The 27,906-nt window shown below is 36.1% G+C and overlaps 5 protein-coding genes and 1 long non-coding RNA gene across 6 annotated transcripts; 2 read left to right on the top strand and 4 right to left on the bottom strand.

Annotated features, from left to right (window-relative positions):
• The first annotated feature begins 387 nt into the window (after positions 1-387).
• Positions 388-2,523, top strand: CYP78A7 (cytochrome P450, family 78, subfamily A, polypeptide 7). Its single transcript, XM_021418846.2, has 2 exons — positions 388-1,614; positions 1,709-2,523. Exons 1-2 carry the CDS (start codon positions 622-624, stop codon positions 2,327-2,329), a joined length of 1,614 nt encoding a protein of 537 aa, XP_021274521.1. The 5' UTR covers positions 388-621; the 3' UTR covers positions 2,330-2,523.
• Positions 2,524-10,130: 7,607 nt separating this feature from the next.
• LOC110409320 (uncharacterized) lies at positions 10,131-14,478 on the top strand. The gene is made up of 10 exons (XM_021418625.2): positions 10,131-10,413; positions 10,961-11,056; positions 11,225-11,299; positions 11,684-11,752; positions 12,511-12,587; positions 12,679-12,767; positions 12,867-12,996; positions 13,389-13,479; positions 13,571-13,636; positions 13,820-14,478. Exons 1-10 carry the CDS (start codon positions 10,237-10,239, stop codon positions 13,937-13,939), a joined length of 990 nt encoding a protein of 329 aa, XP_021274300.1. The 5' UTR covers positions 10,131-10,236; the 3' UTR covers positions 13,940-14,478.
• A 136-nt stretch (positions 14,479-14,614) lies between these two features.
• DPE1 (disproportionating enzyme) lies at positions 14,615-20,603 on the bottom strand. Its single transcript, XM_021418624.1, has 16 exons — positions 20,136-20,603; positions 19,788-19,838; positions 19,467-19,555; positions 19,294-19,354; positions 18,634-18,712; positions 18,115-18,251; positions 17,849-18,007; positions 17,669-17,745; positions 17,090-17,229; positions 16,968-16,999; positions 16,809-16,883; positions 16,462-16,534; positions 16,262-16,350; positions 15,617-15,661; positions 15,384-15,536; positions 14,615-14,867 (listed from the first exon to the last, which is right to left on the bottom strand). The coding sequence occupies exons 1-16, from the start codon at positions 20,505-20,507 to the stop codon at positions 14,763-14,765; spliced, it is 1,737 nt and encodes a 578-aa protein (XP_021274299.1). The 5' UTR covers positions 20,508-20,603; the 3' UTR covers positions 14,615-14,762.
• Positions 20,604-21,911: 1,308 nt separating this feature from the next.
• On the bottom strand, positions 21,912-23,801 carry SEP2 (stress enhanced protein 2). Its single transcript, XM_021418579.1, has 2 exons — positions 23,239-23,801; positions 21,912-22,463 (listed from the first exon to the last, which is right to left on the bottom strand). Exons 1-2 carry the CDS (start codon positions 23,551-23,553, stop codon positions 22,194-22,196), a joined length of 585 nt encoding a protein of 194 aa, XP_021274254.1. The 5' UTR covers positions 23,554-23,801; the 3' UTR covers positions 21,912-22,193.
• Positions 23,802-25,533: 1,732 nt separating this feature from the next.
• Positions 25,534-26,329, bottom strand: LOC110409875 (uncharacterized). Its single transcript, XR_002444618.1, has 3 exons — positions 26,135-26,329; positions 26,005-26,045; positions 25,534-25,839 (listed from the first exon to the last, which is right to left on the bottom strand). It is a non-coding gene; the product is annotated as an uncharacterized LOC110409875 (long non-coding RNA).
• A 222-nt stretch (positions 26,330-26,551) lies between these two features.
• On the bottom strand, positions 26,552-27,906 carry LOC110409463 (MIZU-KUSSEI-like protein (Protein of unknown function, DUF617)). Its single transcript, XM_021418814.1, has one exon. It carries the CDS (start codon positions 27,711-27,713, stop codon positions 26,955-26,957), a length of 759 nt encoding a protein of 252 aa, XP_021274489.1. The 5' UTR covers positions 27,714-27,906; the 3' UTR covers positions 26,552-26,954.

The raw sequence follows: 27,906 nt of genomic DNA, 5'->3' as shown, positions 1-27,906 counted from the left end.
AGTACATCTAGTAAAAGAATGGGGAGCGGGCGATCGTGGATCCATCGCATGCTAGCTGCGATTAAATTCATAATGAAACCGTCACGGCTGTTGATGCGTTACTTGAGCCGTAAGTGTTAGTACCTCCCCTCCTAGCATTTCCACACATCATATTGCACTTTCAATCCGTATTTCTCTCTGTCTTTCTTTCCGTTTGCACCGTTGAAATCCAGGGGTCGCATTCAATGCCCCTCCCTGCTCTCCTGCAGGCTGCGGCTAAGCCTGCCAGAACCCACCTCCCACCCCGTAATCATGCATTATATAAAGCCATAGCGTTTCTCCTCACCCCCACCACATATTCACGCTACTTTCTCTCTCTCGTGCAAACTCACAACCCCTCCCTCTCATCGATTCCTCTGTCCGAGTGTAACTCTCCCCCTCCTCACATTTTATTTTCCCTTTTATAAGTTCTGTCACATCAAATCTTTTTTACCTAATCAACAACAATAATAATCACCCAACTTCTTCTTATATAGTATCTAATGCCCCTTTCTCTGTCTATCCTTCACAAAACTTTCTCTTCTATACTTTAGTGATAGTAACTCTACTCCTTTCGTTCTCTTCCCCCCCTTGACCTTGAAGATGGATTGGGGTTTGGTTTCAAAAGATACAACCTGGTGGGTTTTTACTTTTCCAGCTTTCTTTGGATCCAAAAGCCTGCTCGATGTGTATATTTTGTTCTCTCTCTTTACGGCTTTTCTGTCTCTTGCTCTTCTTACATGGGCTTTTACTGTTGGTGGAATTGCATGGAAGAATGGAAGGAACCAAAAAGGCAGACTCTCTATTCCTGGTCCTAAGGGTCTCCCTGTATTTGGTAGCCTCTTTACTTTGAGTCGCGGCTTGGCTCACCGTTCTCTTGCCTCCATGGCTTGGACCCGAGCCAACACTAAGCTCATGGCTTTTAGCCTCGGTTCCACCCCTGTTGTTGTAGCTTCTGATCCCCACACTGCTCGAGAAATCTTGACCTCTCCTCACTTCGCTGACCGACCCGTCAAGCAGTCTGCTAAGAGCCTTATGTTCAGCCGAGCTATAGGGTTCGCTCCCAATGGAACCTATTGGCGGCTTTTGAGAAGAATAGCTTCGTCCCACCTCTTTGCACCAACGCGCATAATAGCACACGAAGCCGGTCGCCAACTAGACTGCACAATCATGCTGCGCGACATAGCAAATGAACAAAATCTCCAAGGCTTTGTTTCCTTAAGAAAACACCTTCAGTTTGCTGCTTTGAACAATATTATGGGAAGTGTTTTTGGCAAAAGATATGACCAGAAAAATAATAATAAAGAACTGGACGAGCTTAGGGATATGGTGAAGGAAGGGTTTGAACTCTTGGGAGCTTTTAACTGGTCCGATTATTTGCCATGGCTAAGTTATTTTTATGACCCGTTTCGCATCAATCAACGTTGCTTGAAACTCGTTCCCCGAGTTAGGAAACTCGTCAAAGGCATCATCGAACAACACCAGCAACTCCGTGAGTCCAAAAAACTGTCTGATAATGCTGACTTTGTAGATGTTTTGCTTTCTCTTGATGGCGAAGAGAAACTCCAAGAAGATGACATGATTGCTGTTTTGTGGGTTAGTATGTATAGTATTTTTCTTCTAAATTATTTGCATGTCTAAGACCGAGTTCACTCACTGAGTTTGTGTTCTTGGTGGTTACGTTATGCAGGAAATGATTTTTAGAGGGACTGATACGACTGCTTTGTTAACCGAGTGGGTCATGGCTGAGTTGGTGTTGCACCCGGAAGTACAAGTCAAGCTACAACTTGAGATTGACAGTGCGGCGACAAACAAGACCCTCACCGACGCTGACGTAGCAAAATTACCTTACCTTCAGGCGGTGGTCAAAGAAACCCTACGGATCCACCCCCCAGGGCCACTCCTTTCGTGGGCCAGGCTATCCACGTCAGACGTCCAGCTCAGCAACGGGATGGTGGTTCCCGCCAACACAACCGCCATGGTGAACATGTGGGCCATAACACATGACCCGCACGTATGGGAAGAGCCACTCGAGTTCAAGCCGGAGAGGTTCTTGGAAGCTGACGTGGACGTCAGAGGCGGTGACTTGAGGCTCGCACCCTTCGGAGCTGGGCGAAGGGTTTGCCCTGGGAAGAACCTTGGGCTCGTCACGGTCAACCTTTGGGTGGCCAAGTTGGTGCATCATTTCAACTGGGTCGAGGATTCGGCTCGTCACCCAGTTGATTTGAGCGAGGTTTTGAAGTTGTCATGTGAGATGAAGTTTCCTTTGCATGCTCTTGCTGTGCAAAGAGATGGTAGTGTTTTGCCTTAGCTGCTAATAGTCTAGTTAGGGTGTTAGTTTTCCCCTTTCTTAGGGTCTAATTATGACTAATATATCATATATGGTGTGCTTTTCTTAAGTTATCTTAAGGTTGGATTTATGTGGAACCTGTATATGCAGTATAGTGTTAATTTTTGTTTTTAAATGTTCTAAGGGTAGTGACATGTAGGGGGCTCCAGTTTTGGGAGGGCTTTTGAGGGCTCCTGTATTTATTTAGAACTTGATCAATTTATATTCTGTCGTTGCTTGCAGCTCTCTTCTTTTCCCCTCGTGTATAATTGTACTTGGTTATTACTTCAAATGTTCTTTGCTTATGGAAATGGAGTAATTGGCAAGAATTGAACTCCAAGATTAACTAATCCAACTTGGGCTTAATTAGAAAAGAATTTTCAAAGTTATACGATATTCTTGATCATGGAAGTTTTTAATTAACTTCACAAAGCAAATTTAATTCATTGATAGGTGAACATGCTAATTCATTGATAGGTGAACATGTCTAAATACTGCACATGAGAAATTTTAGTCCGTCGCATAACTGAACGAAATAGATGCGTGGTAAATTTATAAATCTTAATCACATGAGTAAGATAAGTTTCCATGATTTATCTGTTAGAATTATATGTTATAAGTGTATATTCCGGCTTCTAAATTAAATAGTAATGAAGCACTCTCTTGAACGGTTCTTCTCCCTCTCCCCAAATTAATCCACAGAAATTAATCGACTTAACATTTTACCGACTTAGGACGTCATGCTCTTTTCGTGCACTTGCTTAGAATAAATTATTCAGTTCTCATCCTTTTTTTTCTCAATTTTCAACCATAAAATATAAAATGAAATGCAGTTGTTTCTTTCATTTCCGCTTAAATTTGCATTTGTTTATTATATTTTACAGTTGACGGTTGTCATAAGATTTTGATGAATCCACAGCGAGGATTGCGTGGTGGTATTATCGTGAACTGCTACATTTCTCATTTATCTCCATAAAATATAGATACATATTCCTTCGCCAAAACTAAAATCATCTGTAGCGTGGGGCGTATAAACATAGAATATACCTAAAAAGAAGGTTATTTAAATAACGCACAATCGCTAGTCATGACTACTAAAAATAGTGGTGGAGATAGAATTTCATGTTTGAGGATAAAAATAATATCTATAAAACAGTTTTAATAGAAATTCGATATTTATGAAATAAAATTATAAAATTTTTAAAAATTAAAATTAAAATTAATAACAAGTTTATAAAATTTTAAAATTTTTAAAATGACAAGATCCACTAACCCGTCTGTCTCTGCTTTTGATTATAAGTGTTTATGGGGTTGAGCTGAATCGAGTTTATTGAATCTTCTATTTCTAAAGTGAATCTTGGATCTATATAAAGAGAAGGATATTTAACTACTTTGCAATCACTAATCATGATTAGAGGTCTTTATGGATCGAATCAAGTCGATTCGATTCATTGGATCTCTTGTTTTAAAGTCTATCTTACATTTATTAGGTTTAATCCGTTTAATTATTATTTTATTATATGACATCAATATTTTAAATTAAAATTTATTATTTATTAATAAAACAATATAATCGAGCTTAATTGAGTCATGCTTGAACTTGAAAATATATATCCAAATTTGATTTAAATAGATTGAACTTGCAGATTTAGACTAATAATTCGATTTTTGAACATTTCTATTTATTATAGAGATATAAGTATCTCGAGATATTACATACTTGTAAGTTAATTATTTTGACTAGATTCAACCTATTAAAGATATTATCCGCCTATAAGAAAAAACAAATGCTATCCTCCGCCGACGGCAAAGTTAATGACTGCAAAAGCTAGAGCATGAACTTTGTATATGCTTGTAACGCTATAAAAGCATATAACTTGTCATATATAGGTTCTCTATGATTGTTGGAATTTAACTTTTTTTTTTTCGAAGCTTGAATGCTAAAATTAATTAAATATAATACTTATTTAAGTAATCTCTTTGTTGTTCTCGTCTCTAATACAGTCTAGTCTAGAATGAAAAAGGCAAACAGACATTAAATGCCTTCAACTTAATGGAAATTAAGGTATTGTGATTTTTATTCATGACCATGGTTGACATTAAAGTAGGGTGAGCTGTCCAAATGGAAAGATCTTTAATGTAAATGGTCATTTGACTTGGAAAGACATATGAACTCAACTAGAGAAGGATTGTTTCTTTACCTGTGAAAGTTTATCAGGTTTGAACCAACCAAAGGCTAAGTAGCAGTATGTCAGTTTAGGCTCGCTATCCAAGTAAATACCAAGACCTGATATCTCTCTCTCGACTCAACACGGAAACAGAAATTGTCAGTCTCAGTAAACGCAACAGCTGCAAGAGAAAAGTAAAACCGGGTGGATTCACAATTCACATCCAAAGATTCGTCAACGATGACCGTACGATTTGATCTTGATTCTGGGCAGTAGCATTACAGTACACCATAATATCACGCGCACGTCCTCTTCGTCCTTCTTCTGCCTTCTTTTTTGTTCTGTTTTTTTTTTTTTAAAAAAAGGGTTAAACTAATTCTCAAATTAGGAGAGCGATATGTGGTTTTTTCGTTTCAATACATGTTACCGTCAATGGATGGATACAGGCTGTTCTTACCAACCAGCGTTTTGTAGGTTAACAGCGTAGATATTTTTCCATTTTTTTGTTTTTTTGGCTTGCAAACTGTAATAGTACTAATAATAATAAGCAGCCAAAACCTTCCTCCCCAGTCGTACATTTAATATTTGACTGTTGTGTTGAATTGAGAATGGAAAGGCAAACAAAGGCACGTGAAAATGGCAATTATTTACTGGCATGAGTTACGTCCCTCTTTTGTATGCTCGTGAGAGAGGAGCAGCACAGCAGGCAGCCGCAGCAGCAGCTACGTATGAGCTAAGCGTGAAATGTCATTGCGGGTCGTTGCTTTTTGCAGGGGTTGCGCCAACTCATGGGAAAGCGGATGGATTTTTCAAATTAGAGGGAGATACCTGAACCTATGTCAGCTGTCCAGTAATCTTCTGCATGCTCTGCTCAAATAGCTTCGCAGATGTTTACAGACTAAAAATGAGTCAGCTCTGAGCAGTCACCACCAATGGCTGCAGAGATGAAGTGCGTGCCATTTCTTTTTCTTTTTTAAAACCTAATACTAGTAACAATTTCTTTCTCTTTCGTTTTGTTGGCTAACTAAACTTGCTCTTGGGAGGCCTTCAAGAGCCAGCATGCACGCTTCACCAACCAATCCTTCATTCACATGGTTTTTCTATTTAAAACTGTTCAAACTAGGAAAGATTTTGTCCGACAATTATTTCTTTAATCATTTAATTTTTATCCAAATCTTTACCTTATGACAATTGGATTCATGTAAATGTGTTCAAACTTCAACATGTATTCAAGTATGAGAAGTAAAGATAAGATTGGTGCAAACGATTTGAGTTACAAAAGATAAAAAAAAAAACAAAGTAGGTGATTAATTTGAAGCTAATGATGAAAGTTTAAGGTAATCATTGGTCGGTAATTAAATTAATAACTCCTTCTTATGACGCGGTCAAAATGGAATCCATGTCAGACGACCAACACCCGTACGAAAATGATAGTGTTATTATTTAGCTAGTACGCATTGATTTGATGTTATATCGGCGTGTTCAACGTTAAACAGAAGAGAAGAGACATGTTCTTTTATATTTCAAATCGTGTTCGAGGCAAGTGTCCAAGCCCAACAGAGTGGGTAGGGACTAAACTATTCTGCTGATGTTAACGTGATGAAATAAATGTAATGTTTTTAATTTATATATGCAAGTTTCTTAACTTCATTGTTAAGAAAGTAATCACAACGTCTAAAGAAAGAAAATGGAAAATATGGATTATACTAAAACAAAGCAGTTTCAACTAAACTCATGGTTGTAAAGTAATAGTAAAGCATTTAATTATTTCTTGCAATGTCATGATCAAATGATTATATTAAATTCAATTGATTTCTCTCATCATTGATTGTTTAATTGAGTAAAATTCAACGATATTGGACACTATGAGATCTCGATCGCGCAACCCCACCATAATTAATTGCAAGATTTGAAGGCAATATGGTCAAGCAATTGCAACTAGCCAAATGGTCAATCTTTGTTCCAGTTCCCCAAATCAGGAGTCGTTGGTTTTGCATGGACTATACATTTACAGCCCACATGTGTTGGGCAGGCAGAGTTGTTTCCTTCTCTCTCAGTTTTATCACGTGGTATGTCGATGTGAATGTCCTTTATATATATATATATATATATCTCTCTCTCTCTATTAGGGTTTAACCTTGTTGTAATCGTGACATAATAATTAGCTAATCAAATCCAGAGAAAGGTATTTAAAAATCCTCCAAGGGATAAAAGCAAGTCAAAAGGAGATTATAAATTAAATCAAATTAATTGCAAACAAAGAATATTTGTCCGCCACAAGGAAGCAAACAAAGGCATACCCTGGCTTTCCCCATTCTTAATATTTTCAATCCTTAATTCTGTTCAGTTCTAAGTAACCTTCCAAGAATCATCCATTGGACATTACTTTCCAGAACCAAGGATTTCTTTTTCTTGTCCTCACTGCCCCGACAAGATGGTCGACCTCACTTAGAAAATTACACCATCGTGGAAAATATATATAAAATATTAAATGTAGAGTCCACCGTTTTCAAGGCCCCTTAAGAAAATAGAGACCCCAGTTTGAAGTTTTGAACTTGTCTTCTATTGACTCACCCATAGTTTCTCCCTTGTATAGTAATGGAATAATTGATGTTTATACGTATGGAACAACAATTTCAGACTGCTGGTGTTTGTTTCTATTTCTAAATTGTATGCAGAAATCCTATCCAATACGCCCCACGTTTATTTCAAGGCTTGACATCATGAAAAAAGTCTAAAGCCATCGCAATGTCTCCTCTTGGCAAAAACGTCGGTGAACGACACCAAGTAGAGTTATGCATGCATGCATTTTGGCTCTATTTGGTTTAACGACCCACTCTATCTCCGTCCTATTCGTTATCCAATTTTTTTTATTGCCCTTCTTTTTTAATTTATATATGATTGCGTGTTCTTGGTATACATAGATCCACGACGAAAGATCCTCTTTATTCCTAAAAGAAGAAACGAAGCTTGTGTTGTAGGTTCAATGTAAGGCGGCTACCCTGGACAAACAGATATATATAGCTAGGTTCATCCATTTTCTTGTAGAACATGCAATGCATTCACACTAAAAGAACGTCGTCTGTATTCAGATGCGTGCTTGCCTTTCTTCAACTTTTGTTCTAAAATATTGGGATATATATACATACTATCAACAAGTACATTGCACCATGAAACTGGACTCTAATTTTTTTTGTTTTTGAAAAATGATAATATGCTTTTATTAAGCTGAAAGCAAATTCTACCATCAAATCGATGGAAAAACACAAGACACTAGACAATATACCCACAAATGTCCATGTATATCTCACCAAACCAAAATGACATCATCCACGTGGACCCAAATACAATACAGAAAAAAAACTTTTCAAACTCCCCGATGAATATCAAACCAGAAAATAAAAACATATGGCCAAACTAAGTGAAAGCATATGGATACAAAATCAGCCAACTCTCAAAACAATCCCTGTAGCTGCTAAATAACTTAAAAAAGTCAGCAATAGTCAGCAGTACCTAGGAGTCATCCAGTCTTTCAAGAAGACATAATCACTGTATCATCAAATCAGATTCATGCATTATGAAATATCAACAAATCACCCTCTCGGCATACACCAGTTTTGGCAAGATTGTCCACAACATCATTTGCTAATCTTAAAATATGACGTATATTCAAATCTTTTAAAGCTTTCTTCAAATGTATAATATGGAGAACCTGTTTCCTCATTCTCCGAGGAGCAACAGATGGACAATTGGGTTATTTAACTGCAATTACTAAGTCACTTTCAATGATCAAAGCATAAGAACTCACCCACCTAAAAACTACAAAAATCAATAAAACTTCTTTAATGGCAAATACCTTCGCTTGATTCGCATCCCTCACACCAATATTATTAGAAAAGGTCTACCCTGATCATCCCTAAGAACTCTTCCAATACCAAACTCCCCCATATTGTCTCTCGCAACCTCATTCACATTAAATTTCAATTGACCAGACTTAAGTTTGTTCCACTCAACCATCTTCCTAAGCTTTTTAGTTCTATTATTAATAGACTTTACAAGTTGTGGACATCTAGAAATATCATCAGAAGAGGCACTATAAAATCCAACCCAGTGCTAGCCCACCACGCAACACCATGCAACTTTAACTTTAACAAGCTCAAAAGTCTACACTAAACACCAAAACTTCCCATTAAAAATCACATCATTATGAAACAACCACATCGACCAAATAAAAGAAAAAAAAACCATCTTCCAAACCTCAATTTTACTATTACCAGTGAAAATCGAAATTCCAATCAACAAAAAAAAACTGACATATTGACCTTTTGACATATTTAAACTCCAATTTGCAGTTTCAGCTTTTAGCACATGGAAGCTGGTTTTCCATTCTCATAGAAGCTAAAAACTACTTTTTAACATCCTATTTGACACATACATAACTTCTGCTTTCTAGAGTAGAGAGGCAACTCTAAAAAGGTACGTTCAGCTTCTTCTTATAAAATGAAATATCCTAATTCTTTCTCATCTTGTTTACCCAATGATATCTTTCACGTTAAATAAACTTAAAACATCCGAGCAGATCTATGGCCAATGGTTTCAAGCATATGTGTGGCCTTTCTGATTCAAAAATATATCACTAAACTATAGAAATGCTCTTCTCTTGAATGTAGTCTAGCATAATGATTGTAATCCTTTTTATGAGGATTGAGACTTAAGATTCTAACTTTTGCTCCCTTCTCATGTGTGCATATATATATGGTCATGGCTTGAGGGGATGCCTTTTATATCTTGTCCATAACTGGAGTTTTGTTTCATAAAATTTCGTTTGAAACGCAGTATATATGTATAGAGAGAGAATGCTTTGCCCTTGTTAATTAGGTTTAGCTATTTTGGTAGTCCTCTAATTAATTATATATGTCCTACTGATTTTAACCGTAAATAAAAACAATATAATTTGTATAAATTTTGAGAATCACATTTTAATTTACGATTAAATTCGTCAAATTAATCCTCCAAAAAATACCATCTATGATTAAAACCAAGTGGTCCTCTCCCTTCAATATTAAAAACACTGACTACTTCTCTTTTATTTAATTTAAAAGAGTTGGCATAGTTGTTTAAGAAAAGTTCACGAATAATTATTGCTTGTTAAAAAGTAGTACTAAATAAAAATAAAAATCGATATATTGTTATAGCTCAAATCAATAATACGTAAATAATTAATAAAAAATATTATCTGTACAGAACATTAAGTGATATTAGTTGAAGATGGAACTTTGTCCTAATTTTTCTTCATACGCTAATTTAAATAAAATATTAATAAAAGTATAAAACTCAAGCATTACAAGGAATTTTGGGCCTAAATGGAGGGCCCAAAAGTTTAAAGTTTGGGTTAGACTTTAACCATAGCCGAAACTGGGCCAAGAGCGGCCGAAGACCCATAGAGATTCAGCTCTGATGGACCTAACCTAAACCAACCCAAGGGCTACAAACTAAATTATTAATTGATTGTAATTTTATTATTTTTATTGTAAAATTTTGTTATGAAGCCAACGTGGTGCAAAAGAAACGGCTCATGGCGCCAAAGTCCCGCGAACCTTATCCACACTGGGAAGTCCATTGCAGCAAATTTCTTTCGTTTCTCAGTTCTAAAAGTGAAACCCAAAAATAAGGAAGAAATAAAAGACAACAACAAAGACTATATTATTATTATTATTGAGTATGAATACGATGGCATCTCTGACAAACTCGACGCTTTCATTTAAATATCATTATTATTTTAAGCAGTCCGGAAAGTGTTTCAAGCTAAGTCCCAGGAGAGACCTGCAAGTAAGAGCATCATCTTCTTCTGCTGCTCCTGATGTTGATCTCAAGACCCTTGAATCCGCCATTTCCGAGGTTCTTCTCGGCCTTTCCCTTTGCTTGAAACCAACTGACTGTTTGATTTCTTGTTTTAAGTTTTTTAATTACTTACATGTCATTTGCATGTAGCCTCCGAAATTTATGGTTCAAAAATGAATGATGATTGCTGAATGAACTACTGTAACTATGTTGAATGGAGCCATTTGATGGAGGAAAGGAAAATTTGATCTTGCTTCATTCAATGGGTCATGAAGTGTTGCAGTTAAAACTGTGCCAATATGGAATCTTTCATGCGTCTGGAGGAAGTTTGTGTTGTGGTCTTTTCTTTGCTACTTATTAAAAATCATTTCTTTTTAGTAATATAAACAAGAAGCCGACCCCTCGATGTTAAGCAGATTTTGGAATGTTCCTCTCCTTTTCATGTTTTGTTCTGTGATCTAAATGAAAACTCATCATGTATGAAATCCTCTCTTTGAATAGAGATGTCACTATTAACATGATGAAGTCATCTGTTTGTTTGAATTGCAAGTCCTTTTGTTGTTGACAAGTAATTAGGTTATTGACAGCTACATATTTGTTACAGAAAGACAGTGATGCCGTTAAAGAGGCACTTGATCAGCTGAGCGAAGTTGGATGGGCTAAGAAATGGAGTTCTCAGCCGTATGTCTCACGTCGTACGGTCAGTCTCCATATCAAGTCTGACGTTGTGGGAAAGTGCTACTCAAATATTAGCCTGCAAACGCATGCATACATGTACATGTATATCATAGATATGTTCAATGCTGTGAATATTTGGTTACATGTCCACTTGGTCAGAAAATGAAAGGCTTGACTTTCTTTGCATCAGACATCTCTTCGGGAGCTGACCTCCCTTGGAATTAAAAATGCGGAAACTCTTGCAATTCCAAGTGTCAGAAATGATGTAAGTATCACCACATTCACCTTCCAGTTCTGAGCACCTGCTGGTATTGGACAGTTGCCCAAAAATTTTCAAGCGTTCAACTTGTACCACTATCACTTCTGATATTGAACTGTCAATAGGCTGAGAAGCTCTCACAGTGCACTTTTCCAAAATTTGACATTTAAAGTCCTAACCAGAAACTCAACTTGATAAGTTGTACTAATATAATTTAGATGTCTATATCTGGATTAGACAGTTCTTTGTTATACTTCTGATCTTATAAGCTGATTGCAATTTTGATGACAAAATTTCCATTCGAATTTCAATGTGAATCCCACATTTGGAATGGTTAAAACGTTAATTTCAAATTATTGTTCATGTATTTGATATCTTTCAGTTGTACAGGCAGCATTTCTTTTTACAGTGGTCGGGACAACAGGGTTTTTGGGACTTCTTGCTGGCCAGCTTCCTGGGGTAATGTTAGCTATATTGTCATATCTCTTTGCTTTTCATTTTCTCTTTCTTTGGCATGTATCATACAAGCAAGAGCGCAGAGATAGGATGACTTCACCATATTTCATTTTGTTGGACAATTAAGTGAAGCTTTTGTTTCTATTGATGTTAAAGGGAAGAGAATGTACTGCTTGTCAATTGTTTGCCTTACCAGCATCATCCATTAGACATCATGGAACAGAATTGTGAGGGATGTAGAGCATTTTATAAAGAGAATCTTTCCCGTTGTTCTTGTCATTTAAATTACAATGAGTTTCTGCATATTATTTAGTACTGCTGACAGTTTCTGCACAGACAAGTTGGTTTTGTACTCTGTCTTGGTTAATTCAGGTCTGGCTACTTCCCTAATTGCACAGATGCCTAAAACCACTTAATTTAAGTGTGCATCAGGGCCAGGCTAAAGATCAACAAAGCTGCGGCTCCCATTTCTTTGTGCATCTTTGGATTGGGATTACCATTGCTAACTTTAGCTGCACTAAGTGTATTAGGTATCAAGTTACCAAACACTTGTTGAATGCAACTGACTCATTTAACTGCAATATCTTTCTTTATCTGTTATATTTCTATTAGAATTAAAGAAAAATTATTTGTCCCTGTATAGCATTGTTATTGTACTATCATTATTTTCTTTGTTGGAGCTGTGTGACTCCGGAAAGGTAATATGTATGAGTAGAGAAGTTCTGGCTTTAAGTGGTGATTGGTTCATATTGTTGCTACAGGATTGGGGCTTCTTTGTACCATATTTGATTGGGAGCATTTCTTTAATAGTTTTGGCTGTGGGGAGCATTTCACCAGGGTAAGTCATAATGATGCAGAGTTTCACAATTCACACGGTCAGTCAAGATTTTGCTTCCTAAACTGACAGTCATCTTAATTTTCTCCTTTAGACTTCTTCAAGCTGCTATTGGTGGGTTTTCATCATTCTTCCCTGACTACCAGGAAAGGATAGCTAGACATGAAGCGGCTCATTTTTTAAGTATTCTCGCATCACAGAATATATGACATACGCTCATGTATGCATTGATATGTCCGATTCAACTGCTTTTCTAATGAGAAAATTCCTCTTTGAACTTAGTTGCCTATTTGTTGGGCCTTCCTATCCTGGGGTATTCATTGGATATTGGTAAGGAACATGTCAACCTCATTGATGAAAAGCTGGAAAAGCTTATATACAGTGGACAGCTTGATGCTGAATTGCTTGACAGGTACTCATTTGAAAGCTATATATACTCGGATCAATATTTTGTTTGTCTTTGCCTGCATAGAACTATACTGTGATGAGAATTATAACCCGTTCTAAGCTAAATTGCTGCTTAACTTCTGGAGTTCTTCTGCTTTTATAACAATCTGATATTATACTGCATGAAGCCTCAAAAATTTAGCTGCCATTCCATGCTATTTGTCATATATAATATATTGTAGCCAGGACCTGGTGATTCTAATTTAAATCATCGGCCTGTCCAGCCTGAAAACGACCTCCCAATTGAAGTATTGCAATTTTCATTTCCAAGGAAAGCCTTCTTCAATCATACAAGTATTTCTTTTCGTAATCTTAAAAATCTAATAAACTAATCTTAAATCTCTCTGTGTATCTCAGGTTGGCCGTTGTCGCTATGGCTGGACTTGCTGCAGAGGGTCTGAAATATGACAAAGTGATTGGTCAATCTGCTGATCTTTTCACGCTTCAGGTTTTGAAAACAAACGTTTGCCAAAGTTTGAACTGATTTGTATTATTGGCTTCCCTTTTATGCAACAAACTCTGGTCTGCATTCTCTGCAGAGATTCATAAACAGAAGCAACCCAAAACTTAGCAATGATCAGCAGCAAAATCTAACTAGATGGGCAGTAAGTTACTGAAATTCAGAATTGGCACGCATGACTAGTTTTGATACAAAATGCTACCATGACAATTTCCCCATCAGCTTCATATATTTGCTTGAACTTTCTTAGTTCTCATTTGAAGCTTTGGCTGACGTTTTATTGTAATCTTTAACAATTGAAAGCTAATGTTTGGTAAAATGAATACAGGTCCTGTTTGCTGGATCCCTCTTGAAAAACAACAAGGTCATTTATGAAGCCTTGATGTCAGCCATGTCAAAGAAGTCGACCGTGTTGGAATGCATCGAAGCAATTGAGAAAGCTGCATAGCTTTACCTATAACTTCCATATTGTTTTCCAAGTACCAAATTGGGAAGATTGCACTGTGCTTGAATTCCACATTACCACCTAGGCTGCTAAATCTTCTGATTTTTCCTATTTGTTTTTTGTTAATTTCATTTTCGATACCATGAATCTTGAAAATTAAAAATACCCAAAATGGCGTGTGCAAACAATTTTAAAACGAAAACAACTGATACCAAGCACAAATTCTGCTTGACATGCAGTCTACACATCGATTTATGATCACTTGGTGTCATTTTTTTTTCACCTTCTGTAGTTAAAAGCTTGACAATTACACTATTAAATTTCATTCACAGTGCAAATTAAGTAGAGTTCTCAACATGCTGATGCAGAGGCACATTTGTAACACTTTGCATAATTGCATTGTTATGACCAAGAATGCTACTAAAGGCTTACTAGCAGTAGGTCCAGTAAACTTCCACAAGTAAAATTGATTTCCATAATTCAAAAGCTTAAACGATCACAGGAAGATTCTTACTCATAACGTCCAGCAATATGTCATGAGTTTAAGCTGGAAGCAAAGGTTTGGAGGCGGAGAGTCAGTTTCAGGCCCCCTTCACGAAGCTAGTGACTGCCTTCTCTACTTTGAGTAGCAATCAATTTCATAAGCATATTAGAAAACAAGAAATTACTGACCAGACATAAAAGAAAGGTACGAACCTTTTAATTAATTTAACTCTAAAACCTCAATTATTCAAAGACAAACTTATTCAAAACTAAATAGATTGTTTTTAGACTCATGGTACAGTGGCAAACCTACAAGCGTGTGTAAACACTCAGGATTACAGAACTACATTCCCCTGTACATGGAAAGCATATCTCTTAATTTCAGTGCTTCTGTCTCCAAGCAATCAAAACCCATGGAATTAGGTATCCTCCAACTCCAGTTTCCAATCTGCACACAATGCATCGGAGAAAAAGTCACAACGAGATTGTTTAAAATTCTTCTTTGTTTTAGTATGTGAAACTTAAAATGCATAAATTACTTTCTTTTGCCTTTTGGCCCATTTCTCTTTATGATAAAAATAAGTGCTTCAAAAAAGAAAAGGATAAGAACCTAAAAAAAGCTTGCAGCTCTAAGAATCATCATGGTTTTTGTCAGAGTCAATGCACACTATGAGACAAGAAGTGGGCAAATCGCATGCACAAATAACAAAATGTGCTTGACAAAGGAAGAACAATAAACTTTGGTGATCTAAGTTAAAATTGGCAATGAAATTCTGAGATTGGGCACCAAAATTCAAATTATCCAATCATGTGGGGCAAGGTTTTGCACATTTTCCCTCTAATCTTCGATAGGGCCTTGAAAATTTAAACCACCATTAATGGTCTATTTCTTAATTAACAATGTTCTAGACGGCACCACAAGTCCATTGTATGTTTCAATGCACATGTTTAAGGATATCTTTACCTCTGTTGCAGGAGTGTTCATCCTGGCAGAACTCCCTAGCCCAAGAACATCCTGCATGGTTATGACTGCCGTTTGAGCTACTGAAGAAAGCGCAGCTTGGATCAGTGCCCATGAGATCTCATCTTCTTCAGTGATATGAAGATACTTCAATACCTGAGACAAAATTTCTGATGTAAGACAAAGATGAAGAGATAAACCTGTTCAGAGGCTTTAGCATAGCAAAGAAAACTCACATTGAATTTCTCTTCTTCCATTATATTGTTCCACCAACCTTGGATCTACAAGACAATCAAACGAACCATTAGCATGCAATATCTAAAAATTTGATAAAATATTTTTGTCAAACCAAACAACACTATGATTTTAGCCAAAATTTATGAGTAAAGTGAAGTATCAAATTTCAAATTTCTCACTCATCTCTCTCATCCAATCTCCCTACTCATCCTTCTCCATATAATATATTCTAAAATTGAGACATTTTCCTAAATTTGGATGTTTGCTCCAGACATTCTTTTTTGTGGCAATCGAATTCATAGTTCTTATTCAAATCCATGTAATGATTCCAGACATGGGCAATTCCTTAAAGGCATTGTTGTATATTTGGTTGTTATTTTGATTATTTTTGCTGAAAATTGAAGTAAGAAGAACATGCATATATTTTTGAGTTTTTGCCTTTGATAGATTTTGTCTTAAAAGTTATGGTGATTCCATCATTCCAAATCCAGAATATTTTGCTTGTTTCATTTCAAATTATATTTAATAAATAGATTAATTTCTTCAGATCATTCCTACCATGCATCATTTCAACTTTCAACCCACCAAGAAACCAACAATACAGTAAGACATTAACAAAGAACCATTTCTGGAAGGAGCTTTACCGTGTCATTATCATGAGTTCCAGTGTAAACAACTTGATTGTGCTCGTGATTGTGAGGCAAATGAGGGTTGCTAGAGTCACTGCCAAAACCTAAACCAAGAGAAAATGGGAGAAAACTACAACATCACAGAATGCAAATTTAAAAGGCAGTCAAAAATATTAAAAATATTTCATTACATTTCATCAGAAATAACACATTACCAAACTGGAGAACAGCCATTCCAGGTGCTCCAATAGATTTCCTAAGCTCAGTTACATCCTCAGTTATAACTCCCTGCCATGTGATAAAAACCCTAGAATCAAGTATCAATATAAAAACCCTCCCAAAGACAAGTTATATTTTACTCAATATATATAAGTTGCTGAAATGCCCCCAGAAAAGAAAACTTTTATCAGAGGCAGGTCAAGAATTATTTAAGAATCAAGTATTTAGACTCACTTTCCTTGCAGAAGAGGTACAAAAATAAGTAAAAAGCTAAAACTACATTAACAAAACAGAAAAAGAAGGATAAAAATAAACTCTTCATATTCTCTCTGGTGGAACATACCAGATCTTCTGCTATGATATCAATCTTTCCAACCGTTCTTGAGATAGCATCAAATAAGGATTTTTGAGGGCCAGCCTACTATCACGGAAATAATATCAGTAGTGAATACTGGCACAATTAAAGAAAATTTTAACATGATAAGAATGACAGAAATCTGACCTTCCATCGTCCAACCATTGCAACTTTTGCTTCTGTATAGATTAATTGTGTTAGTAATGTCAGTTCAGTGTAACATACATTCCTAGAAAACACCATGCTCAGTATAGTTTACAACATCTCACCAGAAGGGACAGCCCAAAAGCCAGCAAATCCCCTAAAGTGGTCTATTCTGAATTCATCATATAGATTTCGTGCACGTCTAATGCGGCGTATCCACCATGAAAATCCATCTTTCTCCATGGCTTTCCAATCATATAGAGGGCTGAATTGAAGTATGACCTTAATTAAAAATGACTAATGTAGAAAGAAGCTAGTATAGAAGTAAAAATTGCAGAAGTGAAATAAGTGAAAATTAGTGCAGAATATCATGATAAGGAAAGTATCTGATTCAAGTTTACATACTACGACTAAAATCATTTGAGAGTTTAACCAACTGTCAAAAAATATTGTATTCAAGACCCTAACCTTGTTAGAAAATCAAAAATAGACATGCATAGCATTAAGATCAATACATGGGAGAAAAAGTAGAGAAGAAAAGATATAAAGCAATTGTCACATGTATATAATTGGATTTCTAATATGTCTTCAGAATGAATGGACAACGAAACAATACCTCATTTTTATAAGCACAGGTAATAATATTTATGAAAAATAATTTTTTAAACAAGAGACATGTATGCTTGTTTCAGGGTAGTACAAACCTCCCCCATAGCTGACCAGTATCACTGAAGGCATCAGGAGGAACACCGCTGACTAGCCTAGGAAAACCATGCCTGTTCTGCCAAAAAGAATATAGAAATTTGTAGCCAGCAGCAAAAATTGAATGCTTTTGAGCATGGTTAAATTATTACCACTTCCTTACACATAAATAAACTCCTCACCAGCAAAAAATGTTTCTTATTTGCCCATACATCAGCACTGTGATAACCTACATAAATGGGCATGTCTCCCATTATGCTGACTCCCTTCATCAGTGCATAGTTGCGAACTTTTTGCCACTGCCTTTGGAATAGGAATTGTTTAGCAATAAACAGATCTATCTGCCAAGTGAAAGCAAGAGCAGGTAACGATATTAGTGTCTAAAGTAGGTAGCTAATATAGGAGACTATTGAGCCAATATTTTTATTGAAAGAGATCCAGATCATACAAAATCCTTTTTCTCCTGGTATATGTTTTCTAAGGCTGAAAGATGGCGATTTTTCAGAGGTTCCGGCCAGTCATACCAACTGAATGCTTTTAAACTGTCATCAATGGCAGCAAAGTATGCTGAATCTTCAAGCCAGCCTACAAAATTAAAAATAAAAAACGAGCTTAAATGATCACATGACTAACAACGTATTTAAGAATGAGAAAGCAAATTTGTTCTAGGCACAATGTATTTTTCCAAAATTTTGTTCTAGCATGTACGCAAAAGAGAAAAAGATAACGTGAAGAGATTTTGTCAACCCTCAATGATCTTTAAAACAGAGTCTTGCAAATACTCCCCTTTCAATCCCAAAAAAACCAATCTTCTTTTCACCAAAAACCTTCCACTCACAAACTCCACCAATTCATATAGCAATTTAAACAGTCAAATGCAGATTGAAGCTCAGTGAATATGGAAACAACTATTATAAGTACACAGGAATATGATAGTATGCAATTATATGGAATATAAATATCTCACTTGATATGATAGGATCTCTACGGAAAGCCTCAAGCTGAGTTTTAATTTCTCCATCACGTAAGAGGAGCCTTTCTGCAGCCTAAGAAATGATAATGTGAGTTGGATTTGGCACATTTAACCAATAGAGAAGTAAGATTCATGCTAAGTAGTATTTACAACACTGATTGGTAATGTGTGATCCATGAAACCTTGTGAACCTTCTTTCCTTAGTGACTTTTTCCTTTTATGCTTTAGTCTAAGAAATATATCTCACTTAAAAAAAAAAAAAATAAATTTTTTTTTTAAAGAAAATTACACAGAATTGTACTTGCAACCCAAGTAAAGGGGAAAATCATCATATAAGGAACTCTGAGTGACCTTGTAGATGAAACACATTCAAATTTGTTAAGAATCGCCTAGCTCTCATTTTTATAGTTGACATTCCATGAATTCCACAATCTCTTAATAGCTTCAATTACAGGCAGATGTAGATTTATAGTGTAGTCATAGAGATCCTGTCAGCGAAACAAAAATTGCAGCTGCTGCTAAGTCTAAACCTATGTGCTAATCCTAGTAGATCACTTGGGATATTCAAGGCTCTAACATAGCAAGAGGAACTTTTTTCTTTTTTTGTTAAAAAAATAAAAGCAATAAAGCTTCTTCTGATTTTTGACTGTTTACCTTACTTATTAGAGAGTCCTTCAAGTTAGCAATGATAGAATAGTTCACACGGTCAGAATCACTGCACAAACAACATGGTAGGAACATAAAACATAGGTGTGAATAAAAGGTCATACAATTTATCTCAAACATAACCGTTAACTCAAATATATAAAATAATAAAAACTACTCACATTGGTTGAGGAAGCTCTTCCTTTGTTAGCAAGCCATCTTTAACAAGCTCTTCAAGCGAAATCAAGAGAGTGTTACCGCAATTTGCATCCTGAAGAAACAATCATCAAGGAAAATTACACAATGCCATACAGCACCTAAGAGAATACACACACACACACACACACACATGCACATACACGCGCGCATACACAACTAATTGACCAGAATTTCAGGGTTCTTCTTTCTTAAGCATTTTAAGTTCACTAAAATGGCAGAATCCATTACTTATTGAAACGGGAAAAAGAAAATACTAACTAAGAAGAGATTAGATAAAGCAGCACCTGGCCTGCATATGGTGATCCTCCTTCACCAGGAGGAACAAGGGGAAGCACCTGAATTAACAATAAATTTAGTTCATTAATATGAGAAATTATAAAATAACCTTCTTTCCATTGTAGCCCATCAAATTAGGAGGCTAGGTATCATTAAAAAGTACCATGTCAGCATGAGTTAGGACAGCCTTAATCCGGAAAATAATTCAAATGCAGAAACTTAACTTGAAAACAGACCAATGAAATGAAGCCACGTTAAAAGCAAAATCCATTGGCCTGAACCTTTTTCAAGTTCATTTTCCCTGATTTTCTGACTCAGCAGGGAAACGAAACGGAGCGTTTAAGAGGGGGAGTTACCTGCCAAACAGAGCAACCAGCTAAATGTAGCCAGTCAATGAAACGAAAAGCTTGTTCGCCTAGATCGCCTATACCATAGGGTCCACGAAACGACGTCGGGTGGAGCAAAATGCCGGCTCGTCTCCGCTGGTTTGGATCGGGCTTGGGAAACCAATCGCCGTAATCAAGCGGTAAGTCCTCACCGACTTCGATACCAGTGAAAGAGGAGGAAACGGCGTCGTTACGAAAGCTATGATTGAGGGATTGAGGCCTTACAGTTTTAGGTTTGAAGGAGAGCGTGTAAGTTAAGGGAGAGAGTGGAGATGAAGAGTGACGGGATTTAGGAGGGAAAGGAGACGAGGAGAGAAGAGAGCGCGCGCTAAGAATTGCCATGACAATCGGCAAGCATTTGTGAATAGGGAATGTGAAGAGACGAGAGAGAAGTGAATCAATAATTTAAATCAATCAATGTATAATGTATTGGAGTTACAAATAGCAACACTTGACACAACATGTGAAGATAAGAACAAAGATGACATAACAAGGTGCAGATAAATCTTAATCACCATACAAATAAAGCTTAATATAAGAATAAAAGATAAACATAAACGATGACAGAGATAAATATTAATGATGACATATTTATATCTAAAAATGAAATATGTTTTCTTTAAATAAAATTTTGATAATTATCTTATCTCATGGTTTAAGTTTTATACTATAAATATATTGATGTGAAATGAAAATTTAACAAATCTTCTATATTTAATTTTCATAACCACTGAGTTATAGGACAATTACTAAGGGTTAATCCCTTTGTTAGGACAAGTTGATTAATCAAGACATTAAAGAGTTAATTAATCAAGACTGAAAGTACTTAGGCTGTCTACTTTCCTTGGTAAGAAAATCAATAAAGAATCTCTTTCATTTATATTCAGTGTGTCAATTGAATAATTACTTATTATGAAAATTTCTTTATGGTGTTATCTATTATTGAATCTCCATCAAGAATTCTGAATTATCTTTTAATAAACAATTTAAAAATTTCATGATTTAGAATGATGTAATTTATTATTTTTTATATTTTTAAAATTTTATAATAATGATACCATGTAAGAAATGTAGCTGGGGCTCAGCAGCTTGGCACGTGGACGGTCGAGTTAAAAGAGGAAATAAGCTGTTTAAAGCAAGTTTAAGCAGACTTAAAGCATGGGATGCACGTGCAGTGATGGGCTGCTTTTTCACAAGTTTCGTAAGAGTTTGGCGTTGGCCCTCAAATTTTGGTCCAAAAGAGCGTCATTAACTGTTGGTAACTAATTGAATTAAGAAAGTAATACAAAGGTTAATGAGATATTAAATTGGTTAATTGCATTTAAGCTCAAGGTATTAAATGACAAAAAGAGTTCAGTTGATTGAGACAAGTGTAGTTAAGGGAGTGGAACTGTGTGACCAGGTCCACAAATCAAGATCCAAGGCTTTTGTATTCAAAATCAAATTGCCAAATCTTTCCTGGGAAAATCTGCCCCAACATTTACCAAAATGATTTCTAATTTTCTATTCGACCCGATCCCAAGGAGTCTTGGGGAAGTGAAAAAATTGGAATTGACTTGTAAATCCAGAATCAAAGGCGACTAAACAAGCAATTTTACAGGAGAGATGGAGGTAAAAAGACAGAGATAACCAGACCTCAACGTAAGGAATCAATCATCCAGGTCATGCCTCCCATCGTCCAGTTACAAGGACCCCATTGATATAACTGTGCAAAGGGCATTCTCCAGCAGAAGAAAAAAAAGGACACAGCAAGAAATCTCGACCCCCAATTTAAGCAAAAATCTATAGTTGATTACTATAATTCATACATGTTTTATACAAATTAATTGATCTCACATAAGATAGGCAAACACCAGGAATTAGTAACGAACCCACCTCCCTCGTTTACATGCCTTCTATTTGTATAACATTTATGCTAAGAAAAACCTAATTACATCTCTGGTTTCCGGGATCTCCGCATACAATTTCTCCGAACGGGAGAACCTGCTTTCCTTTATAACTATATATATAGAAGTATAATTCCCGGTTTCAAACATCATCGGACCAGTCACTGAAATCAGTTTCATAGAACAATCCATCCACGATTTGGTCGATCACTGAATCAATAAATGAGTTACAACTCACAGTAAAGATTCGACCTACTTTGTTCCGAGCACTAGATAACCAAGCAAAGGCTGCGGCACAAGCCATAGCACCCAGGCACACACCAACAGCTTCAGCAATCCCTTGGAAGTCCATCTTCCTGAATAGGGAGTTTCCGGTCACAAACTCTGTTGTTACTGTTGCTGCAAACACAATCTGCAACAAGTGAACCATATTAGATTGTTTACTCGTTAGACAACGCTTTAGAATTGAGAAGATAGCATAATGAATCTTAATGGATGGTATAATTTTTCCACTGCTATAAGTTGAAAACATGTATGTACCATACTGTTTGTGTAATCCAGCAGTAGGGTTTTTCTTATATAATTTTTTGGAAAAAAATTGAAAACTGCTTAATCATGTACCAAAGAATAAATCAAATGCTTTAATGCGTAATTCAAACAGTTGGTTTAATTTTATAAAGAATTGAAAACCGCTTGGAAAAATAGCTGATCCAATAGACAATAAATTTTAATTATTATATTGGTCCATTGGAAGAAATTGGATCACGATAAATCAAAGCAAGATTCATGTTCCATGGGACATAACCCGGCATTGAGAAGGGAAGGGACGGCAGCAGCAACAACAACAACAAAATGAGGAAAAAGGTATAAGTAAAACTTAATTTACACCCACATCTCTCTTCAAAAGAAGGCTCCAAGCTACAATCCCCTTGTCCAAACCTATAACACAAGGCATATTAATTTGATCTAAACAAATAAAACTCACCAAAAATTGGTTGTTTGCCAGTTAATTCAAAGCTCAAACTTTCTGTTACTATACTCAAAATCTTTTAGTTCCAACTGGTTAAGACATCATAGGAAACAAATTACATGGAAATACAAGCAGGTCTTGTTCAAAGTCGGATCATACGTCATGAGCAGAACCACCAAAACTCTTGTACAAGGCATAAAAGCAGAGGACTACTCACCATGGCGAGTCGACCAGAGATGATCTCGAAGTCTTGGCTCTTCTTGGAACTCTCAATATACTCCGACAACGTCTCAAAAAAGGGGGACACTTCATCACCCTCTTCCCTTCTCGTCTTCATCACCGCACCTCGATTCGAGCCATACGATCTCAACGTACACAACCTCGGCTGCAACACTATCTTTCCATTCTCAGGTTCGCCCACTTTCACTCTCTGAACCGGCACCGAAACCTGACCACCCAATTCTCTCCTAGGAGTAGCCCCAGGTTTACTGGACAGTAGCTCACAGCGGATCGCACGCGCCACCGTGGCCATATAACTAGTAAACGAAGAAGAAAAAGAAGAAGAGGGTTTCCCTTGTTGCTGGCCGCTGGCTGCTGTTGGGGGTAGGTTTTGGTGATTCCTAGAATCTTGGGGTGTTCTGAGGATGTGTTTCTGGAACCTTCATGGTGATTAAGGAATCCACGTTGGGGGCTTTTCTTTGTTTCTTTATTGGGGTCGTGGGGGCTTGTGGGTTACGTTAGGGGAAGGATTTTGGTTCGGTAATGTTGCTTTCAGAAAGATGGAATAACTTTGCAGGTTCCGCGTTCAACGACCTGCGCTTTATCATAAAAGTAATATTTTCTTTTTCTTTTTCTTTTTCTTTCTCTGTTTTATTTTTTTGCGCTTGTGAGATGATGGTTTTGTTACTTGGGCCGTTTGTCATGAGTTTTGGGCTGCAAAGGTTAAACTTTGGTTTGGTACCGATGGTAGGCCGTGGTTGTCATGTCACTGCAAGGAGTTGGAAATATACTCAATGTAATATAATTATAAAAAATAATATTAGAATGTTTAATATATAAATAAAATAATAATTAAAATATAAAAAATAATATTACAGTATTTAATTTATAAATATTTTATTAAAAATGCAATATTAATTTGTAAAATTATCTCTATTTATTTAAATGTAAATTTAATATATTTATTTTTTTAATTATTAATTTTTATATAATATTATCTTCTAAATATATTTTTAATATCATATATTTTATTTTCATTTCTTAAAATAATTTTTTATATTATATGATTTATTTTATTTTTTTTCCTTTAAAAGATAAATAAATTTTATTCAAAGCCCTCATCCATCATTCAACAAAGGATGACTATTGAGAGTAATAAAGAAACATCCTTCTAAATTTATATAAAATAATAAATTATATCATTACAAAATATCTTTAACAAAATAAAAAATCAAAAGTTAAAAATATTTTTAATAATATTATAGAATGTAATATAATTTAATTGTATTGATTTTGGATAACAATCACATTACAGTCAATACAATTTTACATTGCAGTAATTTGTTGTAAAACAAACACTGTAATTTAATTGGATATATTATAAATAATATGTTCTCATTTTTCTTATACCAAATGTTACCCAAGTAATTCTAAATTTGAATTTACGTTCCTTTCTTCATTAAAATTACAAGTGATACATTAAAAGTTTATTTTAGAAGTTTATTTTTTCAATTATTAGATTGAAAGAAATCAAAATCTTCTGTGTTGTTAGTTTGTTTTTTACATTAAAAGCACTAGGATGAAAAGGTAATTTTTCGACTTAATCAAACATATTTAGAATTATATGATATTAAAGGAATGTGCATTATGTTACGAATCACATTTTCAACTTATTAAATACACTCGTCATGAGTGTATATTTTTACCTCAAAAAATATATATATTAAATAGAAAAAGACTTTATTTATACAACTAAGATCCACCTTTACTTTACTGCAATTAGTATAACTAATATATATTACACATTTTGATTAGTTATAATAATTTCTAAAGAAAGAGCCATTTGAACTTAACTAGATTCAGTTCAATCATCATCAACTCAAATTAAAAGATTGAAACTTCATTTCTACTGGAATTCAAGCTGAAGCTCAAGATTAGAATTACATTTACAAATATGAATGTAAATAACACTATATTATACCTTATTTGTATGTATACAATTATATGCACAAATCAAATTTGAACACGTGTCTGAGTCAAACCCGATTAATTTGCAGACTAGCTAGTACTTTAATTTATCTATATCCCTAATATAAACCCAACGTGTGGTTTAGAAAGTGATTAGACTTTGCCTATATATGTATATATATCTTAATGAAACCAAATTACCTTTGAATATTGAAAATCGTGAGATATTGAGCAGCTTCTTTTATGAACCTAATCCCCAATTGAATCTAGCATTTTACCTCTGCCATCACGAGATCAATTGCTTTCTTAATTTTTATGAGAAGAAGTTGATAGAGATCCAAGGGAAAGCAAAGCCAAAGCAGGTAGCATGGAAACTGATACTGAGCAGCTTACAACAAAATTAACTTGCAAGGATGTTATGGTTGTAATTAGTACAAGACATTATAGAGATAAAATGTCAAGCACCAAGTATTTTCTTTTACATTTAGCACCAGGGGATGCCAAACTAGCAGAATTCTGAAAGGATTTATGATCTTCAGCTGGTTTGAGCGGGGGGACCTTTAGGCACGCCCGGGCGCGTTGGACCCCTTGGAGCTTTGATCCGGATGGTTCTCTCTTCCATGCTTACCGTCTGTAAAACAACAGCAAAGAGATCAATGGATAATCATCTAATAGCTCTTGGCATAATACAGTTGACAGTAAACAAACCAACATTATGTGGGTAACATACTTCTCGTGGATCAAAGGAATGAAAAAAATGAAAAAAAAAAAAGCAAGCCAAAAAAACAAAATGTACCTCCGAAGATTGAATCTTGGGTTCTTCCCCATTTTCATTTCCTAAAAAAAGAACAAGATAAAGAAATTAATGGCTCATAAACTGATATACTCTCTGTTTCTTTTTCTTGGCTGGGAAAATAATGTTTTACCTTTATCATTTTTGCAAGATATGAAGGCTTCAACCATGTGGCAAAATCTCTTCTTTAGATCTTGAGCAAGCTTCCCCATATTGCAGAATTCTATGGTTATAGCTTGCAGAGGCTGGAATAACCTTTTTCTAAAACTGAAAATGGACACCTGCAAAGCCTAGCTATTGACACTGACAAAGGCCTTTGCATCAAAAACACCAGCAGCATGTGCTCAGCATAACATATTGCACTTGCACAAGAAAATAAATACTATTTTATTGCATCTGAAGCAATTTCAAATAAATGGCGGAGGATGATGAGTACTCAATTGTTACTCATGATTATGCGGGAAACTGTTGGCTGGAATTCATGATGAACATTCCTTTCAATGATTCAATATTCTTGTTTCGGTTTGCTTCATGTAATTATTTCCGATCATGGTTAACAATCCTTTTAATTTCTTTGATTTGGTCCTTCCGTTAAAAAGAAGCTACAATTGTGTACAATACATTGATGAAAAATGAAAAATGAAAAAGAAAATCCCTCGTTAGAAAGAAAAATGAAAAAAGAAAATGTATACAATAGTGCCTTGGTGGCCTCCCAGAACACCTTAATTATGGGGTTGTCCTAAACAATCCACTTAATAACTTGACTCTCTACCCAACTTGCATCTAAGATCTCTATCAACCTTTCACTCACCAGGGAGGATATACATTCATCGATCAACATCATCAACGTTAATCAGCGGACCCCATGATGCATGCCTATATCCTCCACGTGGCAGCCTCGTCAACCTCTTAATCAACTCTCACATTTTTTACGTGTACTAACTGGATCAGAATCAGATCCTGACGAGAAATACACTGAGCTCAGGCCCATTATTCCCATCCGGGCTTATCATGTACAAAGTCTCGGAATCCTTGGAGCCAACAACACGCTCGAAATAGGCCCTCATGTAGGCCAACTCTCCATCTATGCCCTCAGTCTCAGAATTCCCTGGCAACACCCCGGCCCCCATTGACACCGCCTTGAGGAGTTCCATCACGTTCAAATCCTCCTCCGTCGCATCCCGCTTAACCCCGTACCCTGCTTTTTTCCCATTACAATACATTGTCCACAAAGGCTCTTCGAATAGCTTTATCCTGTCTTTTTCAGCTCTCTTTTCACATTCCAGGGCAATCCTTACCATCCCTGCACCCAATTCCTTTTGTAGCGCATTTGTTTGCATGGCTAACTCAACAACTAAAGAAGGGAGGCACCTAGGGGTCTCTTGCACGGAAAGACTTACCCTACCTTTACGATACCCGAATAAAGTTCCCGTCACTCGGGTCCCCGATGTAATGCTTTTATGAGGGTCTGGTATCCCGCCAGGGAGGCTTGGGAACTTGCATGCTGGGGTAATGATAGGGAATGAACGAAAAACGGATCGAAAGACACGAAGGACTCTCGGCTTATGTTTCTTGTGCTTCTGGGATGGCTGGACAAGGGAGACCGGTTGGCGTGGTGTTGAAGGAGCCCTTGGCGTTTTAGGGGTTGTTGGTGTCGGAGGTTCGATATCGTTGGAGGTAGCGGCGCTGGTTCGAGGTCTGGACTCTCCCATCAATGGACGTTGATGAACCAGAATGGGAGGGGGCCATGCGAGAGCAAGAGAAGGAGAGAGATGGTCGTCAGGTTAGGTACTGGCTTGAGGCATTGGATAGATTTGGGACCCTACAAATATGGTCAATATCTCCTAAGGCTTTGCCTCTTTATTAGGTTTTGAAAATCCAACCATGCCACTGCCAGAATAGGCA

This window comes from Theobroma umbraticum, unplaced genomic scaffold (genome assembly GCF_002168275.2).
Source record: "Theobroma umbraticum cultivar Fairchild unplaced genomic scaffold, ASM216827v3 scaffold_44.0, whole genome shotgun sequence".
NCBI lineage: Eukaryota > Viridiplantae > Streptophyta > Magnoliopsida > Malvales > Malvaceae > Theobroma > Theobroma umbraticum.
Note: the sequence above shows the minus strand (reverse complement) of the source record. Positions and strands in the feature narration are given on the sequence as shown.

Excerpts from the sequence above, each read along its gene's own strand:
- CYP78A7 (XM_021418846.2), top strand. The coding sequence starts at position 622 with ATGGATTGGGGTTTGGTTTCAAAAGATACAACCTGGTGGGTTTTTACT. Across the intron at positions 1,615-1,708 it reads ACATGATTGCTGTTTTGTGG|GAAATGATTTTTAGAGGGAC; the intron begins GTTAGTATGTAT and ends TACGTTATGCAG.
- LOC110409320 (XM_021418625.2), top strand. The coding sequence starts at position 10,237 with ATGAATACGATGGCATCTCTGACAAACTCGACGCTTTCATTTAAATAT. Across the intron at positions 12,588-12,678 it reads GTGGGGAGCATTTCACCAGG|ACTTCTTCAAGCTGCTATTG; the intron begins GTAAGTCATAAT and ends TTTCTCCTTTAG. Across the intron at positions 12,768-12,866 it reads TGAAGCGGCTCATTTTTTAA|TTGCCTATTTGTTGGGCCTT; the intron begins GTATTCTCGCAT and ends CTTTGAACTTAG.
- DPE1 (XM_021418624.1), bottom strand. The coding sequence starts at position 20,507 with ATGGCAATTCTTAGCGCGCGCTCTCTTCTCTCCTCGTCTCCTTTCCCT. Across the intron at positions 19,556-19,787 it reads GATCACCATATGCAGGCCAG|GATGCAAATTGCGGTAACAC; the intron begins GTGCTGCTTTAT and ends TTGTTTCTTCAG. Across the intron at positions 14,868-15,383 it reads TGAACACTCCTGCAACAGAG|ATTGGAAACTGGAGTTGGAG; the intron begins GTAAAGATATCC and ends CATTGTGTGCAG.
- SEP2 (XM_021418579.1), bottom strand. The coding sequence starts at position 23,553 with ATGGCCACGGTGGCGCGTGCGATCCGCTGTGAGCTACTGTCCAGTAAA. Across the intron at positions 22,464-23,238 it reads TCTCTGGTCGACTCGCCATG|ATTGTGTTTGCAGCAACAGT; the intron begins GTGAGTAGTCCT and ends CACTTGTTGCAG.
- LOC110409463 (XM_021418814.1), bottom strand. The coding sequence starts at position 27,713 with ATGGGAGAGTCCAGACCTCGAACCAGCGCCGCTACCTCCAACGATATC.